Below are 13,335 nucleotides of genomic sequence, written 5' to 3' on the forward strand. Positions count from 1 at the left end.
CCGACGTAAAAAGGGAACACCACGGTGAGCCGTACCTGCCCCCTAATGAAGAAGGGACTCATAGGTGTTACTAATTGGAAGGGCTAGTCTCAATATTTAAACAATGTGAGAGATCTTGTCGATTTATTATCAATTCCCTTTAAGTGAACTAAATCGGCGAATTCTCGATAATTTTAATTGACAACAGTCGTAAAAACGAATAAAATGCATGTAATGGCGATTTGGCATGAACGCATAAATAAAATACATGTATAAGACAATTTCTAGTATGGCCTTCTAAACTAGTTAATCTAATTAACTATTACAACTTCGGAAACCAACTCTTTGGTCTCTTGAACTTCATTGGAACACCTTCCAATATAGCTTGGTCTTTTAGAAACTCCAGTCTTCATTGGAACTCCTTTCCGAAAGGCTCCGTCTTTAGGATTCCGCCGGTCTTCGTAATAAATAATTACAAGTATATATAAAAAATGAATTACATAGCAATACCTATTATACATTTTTAAAATTAAAATAAAATAAATATATTAATATTACAAGACGGCGATACGAGATCGCATTTAACTACAAACCAAACCGATATTCCAATACATTTCGGGTAATACCGATTTCTAACTAAGGCCATACTAGACAAATTACAATAATAAATTACATAAAATTAAATAACATTCATTTAAATAAAATGCAAAATATAATCATATTTAAACATGCCCTAAAAATGCTCGTAATTTTGGTTAATTAAGCGATTTTTAACCATTAAAAATCACAAATTAATACTTAAATCAAATTTAAGCACAAGATAACATCCCAACTTTTTTGAGACTCAAAAATTAGTCTTCACTAATTTCTTGACGATTTCATAACCTTTTATGAAAAATTGCAAATTAAAACTTATTTAATCATAACTTTTATGAAATAAATCCAAATAAATAAACAAAATTGTAAAAATTGTAAAAGTAAAAATTTTTTTTATACTGGAACATTTACAGGAACTCAAAATTTCAAAACTTTTGTCTAAAAATGTATTTTGTATCAAATAAACAATTATAAACACGGTTTTCGGAACTTTTACAATATAATTATAAATTAAACATAAAAATCGGAAAAATCATCAAATGAGATTTTTTAATATTCTGGAACATTTTCCAGAACCTAAAAATGTAAAAGTTTTACCAAAAACATTTCGATTAAAATTTGAGAAAATTATGGTTACATATTATCGATTTTATCGCATAAAAACCAATAAACATACAAAAATTAATCAAATTAGTTTTCTAAGTTTACATCCAATGTATACTACATGTAAGTAACCTTAGATAAATTTCTCATGTCAAAAATTACATTTTAACAATTTTTAACCAATATAATCATATTTTATTAATATTTAACTATTAAAAAAACAATAATCATGCAAAATTAATCAAATTTATTTTTTAATTTTTACTTATTGTAAGTAATCCATTCATGTGAGAATATATTAAAATTATTTAAAATATTACCTTAAAATAATATTACAAATTATTATTACAATAATAATAATTGATGTCTTACTATTTATCTGAGTTTTGGATGAGTTTTATGTGTAAAAATAAGAAGAGAAGATGAAGAACAACTATTGTTCTTTGGCTAGAAAAATCAGCCACATCAAGGAGAATAAGGCAATTTTTTTTTCTTATTTTCTAACTCACAAAAAGATCAAGGTAATGGGGTATATATAGTCCTCAAATGTAAACAAATGAGGGACATTTGTTAGTGGGCGATACCAAAATACATGTGATGACTATCATCATGCAAGTGGCGGCACTCATGTGGACTTTCGGGTCCATTTCGAATTTCGACATTTGTCTCACAAATGCTTATAAGTCGTATATTTAATTATATTATATAATTAAATATTAATTTAATTATTTAACACTTAAATAATATAAATTAACAAATAATGATGTTCACCCAACTATTAAGTAATATTAGACCATTTTATCAATATAAAATGTGTCCCATAAAACTCTATTAGCTAATTTTACAACCTCTTGTAAGTTTAATTAGCTAATAACCTCCGCCTCAAACTTAATAAACTCATCGTATTAAAACTAATACTTTATCAGTAAATAATACTAATTTAGTCTATTAACTATTAATTGCTAAATTTTTATCTCATTTAATCACATTAATAAGATATAATATTTATTACTTAATTATCTCATAATATGATAATAAATATACTTTACAACTCACTTGACTAACCATTAGTCAATATATATATATATATATATATATATATATATATATATATATATATATATATATATATATATATATATATATATATATATTTCAAGGAACTAATTATCCAAATAATTAGATTTTCATTTGGGCTCCATCCTATAGGTGTGACGTCGAGGGATCAACTGATCACCGCCATCATATGACAGTAACGTCAAACTCCAGTCAGCCGAGCGTTACCGATTTACGTTAATCGGTTGACAAATAAAATGTTATTTCCTTGATATTCCTTTTACAAGATTTATTATGTAGAGACACTATTGAGGAGGACACTACTCCAACAGCTATAACTTTGAAGATTTGTGAAGCATTATTGAAGTAATGTTATAGCTGCTTGAGCTATAACGTTGAAGATTCTTAAAGCATCATTGTGACTACTTCAATCACAAGTATGATGATCACTCAAGCAAAAGGCATGATCAAGTCTATAAGAAGCTCAAGATGAAGAACTTATGATCAAGATGAAGAGATGATCCTACTACTAAAGATCTCCAGGAAGATTAGCTAGTATAGGACATCATCTAATACCGGTATCTTTGGAAGTAATATTGGGAAGGTAAAGTTATAGCTATTTCACCTATAACTTTACTTACCAAGCTTAATGTTATAGTCACTTATTCTATAACTTTAGGTTGCATTTTGAAGGCACGATTTTAAGGTTTTAAAATCAATTTTCGAAAGCTCAAATCATTAATATATTTTTGAAAATATGTGTGTGTATGATTGAGATGAGATACGGGTTCAATTAGGTTGAATAATTTACATGTACCCTATTGGTTAGTAAAACGACTTATGAGTCGTCATGCTACCAAGGGTTTGCTAAAATTATCCAAACATAAACCTTAAATCCACACTCCTTATTTCGAGTAGGGTTTCGTATGAGTTAGGCTTATAAGACGTCTCTCATATCGAGTATACTCATTGCACAAGTAATCTACTTGGTTACATCTAGAATAGATTGTCATAAGATATTCTTATATCTTAAACAATTATTTGGATTTATCCTATTTTACTTAATAGAAATATTTTGTGGATTAAAGTAAAAAAGATAAGATTTATTTCTTATGAAACAATTCATCATGCCTCACGGCACTATTAGGGTTTTTCGATCAAACCCTAGTTATCTCATCTACTATATATACACACGTGCCTCCTTATTTCAAAAACAACTTTACGCGATATTAAAATTCCTTTGCAAACAAATCGAGTAAAATTCTTAATCAAGTAATTTATTTGTTTTTGCAATTCGAAAATCTTTATGAAAAGTCGTGCTTCAATTTTCTTATTATTCCATAAGATTACGTTGTTAGATAATAGTACTTAAATATTGTTTCTTACTCCTTCATTCGTGTGAACACTTAGAAGAACAATCAAGTGCTTTCTTATTAACGAAAGTTAGACAAAAATCGAGTATTTAACGGTACTCAATTGAGTTACAACTAGAGTTAGTTGTACTGGTTAGTAATTTTGTAATCTGTAGAAAGGTACTAATATTATTAATCGAGAATAGTGGACGTAGGTGTCAACTTGTGAAACTGAACCACTTCAAAATCACGTGTGTCACTTGTTTTCTGTTGTTCCTTTCTTTACGTTTTATCTTTGTTTCGTTGATTAGTTAAAGTTTAATTAATAAAATTTAAGTAATTAATTATTAAGTCACGCTCATACGGACATTCAAAAAAGTGGGAAAAAGTTTTAATACTTAATTCACCCCCCCCCCCCTCCTCTTGAGTATTTCGGATCGATAGACTCTTCACATCCATTTACCGAGTTAGGTTTATTGTGTATAACGTGATCCATTTGTCTTAGAAAGGCGTTTTGTAAATACAAAGTAAAATATGGACATTTTCAATATGATCCGTCCTATATTCGGATTAACCGAAGTCGAGATCGTCCTAGACAAGTGCTGAAAATGAAGCAGGACCTGCATGCAAGCAGCCTATTGAGGCGCGAGCCTTAGTGCAATACAAAGGGACCTGTCCAGGTTTGAAAACTTGAAACCAGTGGGCCTGTTTAGGTGTGACGCAGTAGACAACCCAAAGGGGTGTCTCCTCGTTGTTGAAAATGTTTATGAAATGGTTTGTAAAGGGTATTTGAATCCATCTTTGTTGAAAAGGTCATTTAGACTGCTTTTGTGCTAATATGAAGAACGGAACTTGAATAATCATCATTGTATTGACAATATTTGATGTCGGGTTCGGTTTTGCAAGCTTGACATGAATAGTTTTGAAAAATATTTATTATGAACTAATTGTGTTAAGTTCATTATTTTGTAATTAGTCAATGTCCATCATCGTACTCAGATTTAAACCGACATGGTATCTGGAACCAAGGATGATTATGCATGTATGACTAATATGGTTGTTTTTGAAAAGTAAACAAATGAATAAAAGGTTTTAAACTACCTTTTCAAATGTAATTAACCAAATATCATCATCGAAACACGGATTAAACTGTCATGTTATAAGGACCAAAGGGTGGACATGTTTTATGGTTAAAAATATTTATCATAAAAATGATTTGAAAAGGTAAAAAGTGATTGTAAAATGAAATGAAAATGGAAATAATGAACTCAAACATGTTTGAGTTCTGACCTGGAGAACATATATAGGCACGAGCCACCTAGTTATGACTAGGGGCTTCTGTTTCAGGTCAAAACTCAGTTTTGGCTCATTCGATCCGTATTTGGACCATGTTATGCACGTTTTAGCATGTTAAGGTCATAAAAACAGATAAAAAGATATGAAAGAAGGGGATTAATTACACCCTCATACTTACATGCTAGGTCGTTGGCGAGAAGTCGACGGAAGCGTAAAAACATGTTAGGTCGGAAAACTCGGTTGAAAACCGTTTTAGCAATGTAAAGAGTGTTGTTTTGTTTAGAGATTGTGTAGTTGGTCGAAATGGTCGGTCAAGTGATTTAATGCACGATGACGGTACCAAACAATGTGTATGGCTTGTATTTTCGATCGGTAGGTCGAAAATACGTGTCGGTTTGTGACTTGAGAAGTCGAGTCTAGAATTTTAAGGGAGAAATAAGGGGGCGGACGCTCGCGTACCTTCAAATAGTGGCATTTGAAGGGTATTTATAGAGGATTGAGTGGTTGTGTGCGTTTTGAGTGACGTGGCCGCATGGGCTACTCGAAGAGGCGCGAGCCATTTCGCGGGTCTTCGAGCTATCTTTTCACTATCACGCATTTGAAATCATGATTTGTTCTATCCTAGGTTTTAGATGGCATGATTGTTGTACTTGACCATCAAGTATACCGTGTATGCTTAACATGGAAGCTTTGTTATGTTTTTTTTTTGTGTTTGACTCGTTGTTGGAGTCGGGATTTGAATTTTTTTCGGTTTTTGGTCCGGTGTCGGTTTTGACTCTAGTTAGTGTAATTGCGACCCGTCGTCATGCAAAAACACTCAAGGTACTTCTTAAAAGTTTTAAAAATGTTTTGTTTTCGAAATCGTTTTGAGTTTTCCGACGTATAGTTATACAAACTGTCGATTAAACATAGCGATTCCTTAGCATGTTGTAGTCCGATAATCATCGGGTGTTTTTTGGGGATTCAACAGATACTGGGTATTTACAGAGCCCTCACTTTGACAGAGGCTTGGATAGGGCGAAAGTAAAAGTATAGCCCAAGGTCAATCGGAGATTACAACCCGGAGACCGAAGCGACGTCGAGGCGGTTCGAAAGAATTCGGGCCAAGGACCTGCCGTTGGGAACAGTTTAGAGTCTGTCGTCCATGTGGGTCGTTTAAAGTCCGTTAGATTACGTACAAAGGCTCGCCAGCCATGGGAAGGAGTCATACCTCAGGCATCTTCGGGATAAGTCCTTGAATTATTTCTTATTTGCGCGCAAAGGCTCGCCAACCGTGTTGAATGTGCATTTTTAGGCTCGTCGGCCGTGTTAAAGGCACGTTTTGAGGCTCGCCAGCCATGTTGAAGGCGCATTTTGAGGCTCGCCAGCCATGTTGAAGGCGCGTTTTGAGGTTCGACAGCCATGTTGAAGGTCGAATGATCGACTGTGGAAAATAGCCGCGTTGGACGGGCTTATTTCGAGAGGTTGTTGAGTTAGTGGGCTCCGTGGGGAGGTTTCCAATATCCTGTCGGGGAATTTCGGTGCTCATATTGGATGCTTGCGGCGCCAGAAAGAGATAGGCTTTTTGTAGTTTATGCGTGACTCCCATGGATGGCGGTCTCCATTATCATCATTCGTAACTTCGAATTCCGAAGAGAGGTAACGGTTTTTACTGCCGTTGTTTGGGATTATCGGATGGGAACTCCGCCATTTGCTGTTTGTTTGGGATGATAATGGTTTTTAATTCCGTCATCTTGTGATTTAAAATTCGTGAAAAATAGTGAGTTTGGACTTCATTACTCGGTTTTTGTTCGAAGAGGACGGTTTTTAATTCCGTCGTTTGAATTTGTGGGGAAGTAACGAATTTTTGAATCTTGTTATTTCGTTCGTTGTTGTTTTTTGAAAATTGACGATTTTTAATTCCGTCGTTTGAATTTTGTGAAAATAGTGAATTTGAATTTCACTATTTTCTATTTTGTCTAAATGACGGTTTTTAATCCTGTCGTTTGAATTTTGTGAAAATAATGAATTTGAATTTCACTATTTTGTATTTTGTCTGAAAAATGACGGTTTTTAATTCCGTCGTTTGAATTTTGTGAAGATAGTGAATTTGAATTTCACTATTTTGTATATTTTCTGAAAATGACGGTTTTTAATTCTGTCATTTGAACTTTGTGAAAATAGTGAATTTTAATTTCACTATTTTGTATTTTGTCTGAAAATGACGGTTATTAATTCCGTCGTTTGAATTTTGTGAAAATAGTGAATTTGAATTTCACTATTTTGTATTTTGTCTGAAAATGACGGTTTTTAATCCCGTCGCTTAAATTTTGTAAAAATAGTGAATTTGAATTTTTTCTTTTTTTTTTGGTAAAATGTGAGCTTTGATTAATAAACAAGCAAAAGATATTACATCATTTTAGTCCACTCTTTGGCAACAATTCTAGGAAAAATGAAAATACAATCAAATACTAAGTCCCAAACTTTCAAGCCAAGCTCTATCTCCTACTAGAATAGGACGAGTGTTAACTTGCAGCAATCTTGACTTCACTATGGATTTGATCTCTTCTGCAACAGGACCAGGTCTTCTCAGTTTAAGCTCAATGTGACACTTGTTTCTCTCCATCCAGACTGCATACCAACATGCCAGTCTGATCAATCTATAAACTTTCTTTTGGATCTTGGATGTACCAGTGGCAGTACCCAAAGTAACATGTAACCAGTCCTCCAATAGGGCAACAACCCTGGAACTATATTCACAGCTCCCAAACAGATGCCCATGCTCTTCTTCCTCCCTCTCACAAAGAACATACCTGTTAGTATCACACAGGCCCAAGGAATACAGTTTTGCTCTTGTGTTCAAAGCTTCATGTTTGATAAGCCAACCTATGAGTGAATGCTTAGGAATAGCCCAGCCATCCCAAACATCCTTGAACCAGTGGACAGGGGGGTGTGTACCCTGCATCCACTGATATCCAGAAGTAACAGAATATCCATTAGGATTTGCTAGCCGCTGAGTGCCTTGAAAACCAGAAGCTAACATTGTCCTAACTTTACAGATATTCCTCTAGTTCCAGTTTGAATCTGGAGGAGGTTGATACCTATGCCAGTCTGCCCCTTTCATATACACATGATCTATCCAGAGCACCCAAAGGCGATCAGCCTTTGTATAGATCCAATTTACAAGTTTACCCACAGTTGCAATGTTCCACACCCTAGCATCTTTCACACCTAATCCACGTTCCTTCTTGCTGCAACATACTTTCTGCCATGCAACAAGAGGAACTCTATGATATTCAGCATCTCCAGTCCATAAGAAATTCATGTAGATCATTTCAATCCTACTTATAACTCCTCTAGGTATCAGAAAGATTGAAGCCCGGTAGTTATGCAGCGTGTTAAAAACAGAATTAATAAGAACCAGTTTGCCAGCATAGCTTAACTTTCTAGCTCCAATTCCTCAGATTCTGCAAACTATTTTATCAATTAAAATCTTGCAGTCTGTTCTTGTTAAACGTACTGCCTGTGTGACACCCTCACTTATCGCGGAAAAGTAAACACGTAATTCTAGAATAAAACAGCATGGATATGTTTGTAATAGGTTCATTTGGGTAAAAACCTGTAATTTTTAAAAACCTGAACCTGTTATAAAGATATCCAAATTGGAAGGTGTCAAAACATACAAGGTCTAAATAGAAGTTTCGCAACATAACCATTGCTAAAGTCGCGAATAGCAAAGTTATACAACCAAATGTAAAGAGGGAGACACATGTCCCTAAAATGTATGTGACATAAAAAGTGTTTAAGGGTCACAATAAAATAAAGCCAATCTAGGTTCCAAGGTTACTTTGCTCGCTAGCTCGTCCATGTACCCCATATATGCATCACGTACCTGTCATTCGCATTTTATACAAATACGAAAGCCACGATCAAGTGGGGAGTAACTCCGAGTTCTCCGACCCACGAAATGTCATAATTAATATAACATGTAAACATAAGAATATGAATACGAATCACACAATGCCTTAGCATATAGATGCTAGACAATCGTGCTTATCATATGAACAACAATATAACAACACATAGTCCTAGCATGTGAATACTAGACCGACTCATACTACACTATCATGTGAATCACATAACATCCAGGAATCCAAACTCTATCAACCATAGCCGGCTTGCATCTCACCTTCTATGATTCATAGAATCACCATACAAGAAAGGACAATATATCAAAGACAGGCATAAGTTCTTAGTCCCGTCAATAGTCACTCAGAACTCGAGTCTATACCACGAGGTAGGGAAGGTAATCGAACCGGTATCTTGGCTCGAGGTTCTATCAAAACATGGCCAAGACACAACACAACCCTAGCCTAAAAATCACAAGAGACCTAGACATGCGGATACACACCACCGCACCCAAGACCCACAATTTTTCTAAAACAAAGTGAGTATCCTAAGGAGTCCACCAAAGGGTTGGCTAGTACTTAAGCTGACCACTTACTCTCAAAATAAGTAACGAGGTCATGCCCCAACTTGGATATAAACCCACCAAGTCAGGAACACAGAGGCTATTAAGCAGTGAACATACACTCGTCAAAGACTATAATGGCCTATCTATGATGAAGGCCGAAATACTCACCTAGGACCTAGTCCCAGCTAGTCCCAGCTTGAATACTTTAGCCCACACCACACAAGACAAGTAGGATACCCAATTCAGTTGACAATCCAACAATATCTCCAATATCAATAATAATCCAAATTCCAGCTAACCGTTAATTTCATAATTCATGAGAACAAGCTAAAATGGCAACAAGGCAAGAAGACTCAAGCATAAGGCATCCAAAGCATCCAACAACCAACATGTGAAATGATAATTACAAATATCAAGGCATAACATAAAACTTCCAATAACAACCAATCTCACCTCAAAGACAAACCCTCGACCCGAGTCCCGCGACGAGTCATCGGTCAAATCGAGGCTGACTGGTTTAAACCTAGTTTGACCAAACTCGTTCGGTCAATCTGGCCCAGCTCAGAGTCTTTGCCTACTTTGGCCCAAATTACAAATTTTATCGCCATATTATTCTCATGCTATTTCCAATTTTATCATGTGAAAAATGAAAGTAAAACATTATCAATCACCTAAACATTTAACAAACAACAAGCACCACATTTACTACTAATGTGACATTAATTCGTCGAGTAACTCGGAATAGTTACCTTACGCTAGCAAAGAGACAAGTAATAACTTGAGAAAGCTTCTAAAACCCAAAATTACTCTTCATCTTCAACCACATATGAGCCACCTAAAATAATTATGTGAAAGGGCGATATTAACGAATTATCTTTATATAAAATATGAGACGGAAATTAACTTAATTATATTTTAAATAAACCAAACTAGCGTCCAAACAATTTATGGACACGGCTCAAAAGTTATTATGACAACCTCAAACTCGGCCTAACCACCAACTACACATGGCCTCAAACTCGTGACTTAGCTAGGCCACGGCCAGGCCACAGCTAGGCCACTGGGAGTCCGACACGACCACCACCCGACTACCCATAGCCACCCTTCACCGTACTTCATAACCTGACCCAAAAATCAGTCCAAAACAGAACCCAAAAGATGCCTAAGTTCGACCCCAACTCCAGTCCTCAAATGCAAAGTGAAAACCCACGATGACGGCTCTCGTCCCCGCCCAAAACAGTACCAATCGTCCCCTTAAGACTCCATTCTCGCGCCTAAAAACAGTCCTAGCCGAGCCAACTAAGTCAGCATTTAAAACGGTTTTAGAGCGGAAATCCACAAGTATAAAGCAACTCAAAAACAGACCCTAAAGACTACAAAAATCGCCCAACACGAGTCCAAATTAGTCCAAAACAATCCCTACATGTCAAGTATACACCGTCTCAACTATAAAACACACCAACTATCACCCAAAACAATCCATACATGTCAAAGATACACCGTCTTAAATATACCACTTACTAGCTAGCATCCCAAATGATCCCTAGAGGTCAGTATACACCGTCTCAACTATCTCCACATATCAGTATACACCGTCTCAACTATACAACTGACTAATTAACATCCATAAGGATCCCTATATATAATTATACACCGTCTCAATTATAAAACAGACTAACAAATCTTATACAAGACCGTCTATCTCAGCATCTACAACCGTCTTATAATAAATAAAGCTGAAATATAAATGGGTTTGTAAAAATACATGACGAAAATGGATTTTACTTACAACGGATTGACGGAAACGACGAGAGGAACGCTATGGAACGAAAATCGTCGAAAACGGATGAGAAACGGACGACCGAAAATCGATTTTACGAAAGAAAGAAAGAAAAAAAAATGAAACGTGAAAAAGAAGAAAAAGGAAGGGAGAAGAAGAAAGAGACGTAGGAAATGAAAATGAGGCAAAGGCACTTTGCCCCGACCTGCTATTTATTATACGTACGTTTCTTCGTCGTTAAGAAACTTCGATAGTTATTAAAACCGTTTTGAGTTAAATTTAACCGGTTTTAGTAAAAGTTTGATAATAAAACGGAATCAATAATAAATAAATTTAATGAGTGAAAATAAAATAAACTCAGCTAGTTAACGTAAATAATACAATATCAGCTTGAATCGGAATTATTAGCGATTTTTACGAAACTAACGGATATTAATAAAAATTGCTAATTTAGTGAAATAAGCTCAAAATAGCTAATTGGACGGTTTTGTTCCCAAAATCCATCTCAGGTTTACTTAAAACAACTTTCATAAGGACTCGTAAAGAAACGGAAATTATTAAATAAATAAACTCGAACTAATTTCAATAAACTCGAACTAACTTTAAATAAACTTATTAATGATTATTAAAATTAACGTATCGAATTATGATGAAATTAATTAATTAGATAAGCATAAATATATAAATCGTTAAATGATGTAATTAAATTCAAAATGGCAATTAAAAGAATTTTATCCAACTTAATAAAATACGGGGTGTTACAATCACCCCATCTTTTAAAAAGTTTCGTCCTCGAAACTTGAAAGTATAAATGAAAGGTTATAAAAATAAAATTGGAATTGAGATCGGTAACTAAAACATTTAAAAGGTTATTTATCGTAAGAATCAAAATTCTTTCAAAAGTTTCAAATAAAATTTTCCGACAAAACCAGATTCTCATCAAAGGAACGGAAGTGTTCTCGTTGCGCATTCAAGAACATCACATTCCAAATCAAAGATAAGGTCAAAAAGCAAATTATTTGTATAAATCGAAAATCAAAATACTTTCAGAAACATTAATGAAAAGTTTTCAAAAGTATAAGTCTCATTCATGGAACGAAATTGCTCTTGTTGTGCACACAAGAACGCTAACTTCCAAGTCAGAGACAAATTTAAAACAAATACTATTCGCCGACAAACGTAGAACAAGTTATCAAACGTTTCCAATAACTAGTTCTAACATCCGATCAACGTTAAAATCAAAATAAGCGAAAGGTAATCTACTCAAATTTTCTTTTGCAAAAAGCCAAAATAGAAGTAAAGGTTTCACTTTTAAACCCAATTGGGGGTCAAATCCCTGAAAGTGTAACATTAAACTTTGACAAAGAAGTCATAAATAGATCAAAGTTAACAGAAATTGGACAAAACTTAACGAAATCTCGGGTCTAGTAATTAAAATTACGATAAATGAGTTTATATTCAAGGAAGGAATAGGGAACTAAATCAAATTTTCATTTTCAGATCTTTAAAAATAGGTTAGGTTGCAGAAGTGACATAAACTTTTAAGAATGAATCGAAACTGGTAGCTTGAAAGTTTAGAAGTTGTACAAAAAGGAAAGTAACTTAGATAGCATAGAAACAAAGTATGTTAAGAGAGCTCAAACTTAAGCAACAAGAGAGCTATAATGAATTTCATAGGGTAGAAATTGAAGTCAAAATTACAAGGATGTCAAAGATAGAGTTTCACAGGATACGAGTGTCAAACTTAAAGGAGGAGCAAGATGAAGCGAGGAAATGAGGTATGAACGGTAACGCTTATGATCAAGGAGAAAGGAAAATTAGACAACAAGGAAACTTAAGCAACATGTCAGGGTGTGAGACTAAAAGAGTCGAATCATAAAGATAACTAGTTAACAACCAGTAAGAGATATTAGAATAGGAAGGTATTCAAGACAAGGAAATAACGAGTAAACTTTTATACTTAAGAATCAAATCCAACCAAGGTATGAACGAAAGGGAGGAAAACGATTAAAGGTATGAAAGAGGATTTTAAGGCTTAAACCATACGCTTCCTAAAACTTAAGGTTCTCTCTAACAAGGTCACGTCTATTAGGGTATTGTACCATTATAACACAACGACCAAATCCCAAAACAAGGGTCAAGGTAAAATAAATGCTCGCTTAAGGGGTGATAAATCGGTTAGATACTTCTTCCACCTATCTTATCACATATTAGGATTT

The 13,335-nt window shown here is 34.5% G+C and overlaps 1 protein-coding gene across 1 annotated transcript; it reads right to left on the reverse strand.

The window, feature by feature from the left end:
* Positions 1–7,326: 7,326 nt before the first annotated feature.
* LOC141620064 (uncharacterized) lies at positions 7,327–7,905 on the reverse strand. The gene has a single exon (XM_074437032.1). It carries the CDS (start codon positions 7,903–7,905, stop codon positions 7,327–7,329), a length of 579 nt encoding a protein of 192 aa, XP_074293133.1.
* Positions 7,906–13,335: the final 5,430 nt, after the last annotated feature.

The sequence above is a fragment of the Silene latifolia genome, chromosome X (assembly GCF_048544455.1).
Source record: "Silene latifolia isolate original U9 population chromosome X, ASM4854445v1, whole genome shotgun sequence".
Taxonomy (NCBI): domain Eukaryota; kingdom Viridiplantae; phylum Streptophyta; class Magnoliopsida; order Caryophyllales; family Caryophyllaceae; genus Silene; species Silene latifolia.

Coding starts and splice junctions, on each gene's coding strand:
- LOC141620064 (XM_074437032.1), bottom strand. CDS start 7,905: ATGTTAGCTTCTGGTTTTCAAGGCACTCAGCGGCTAGCAAATCCTAAT.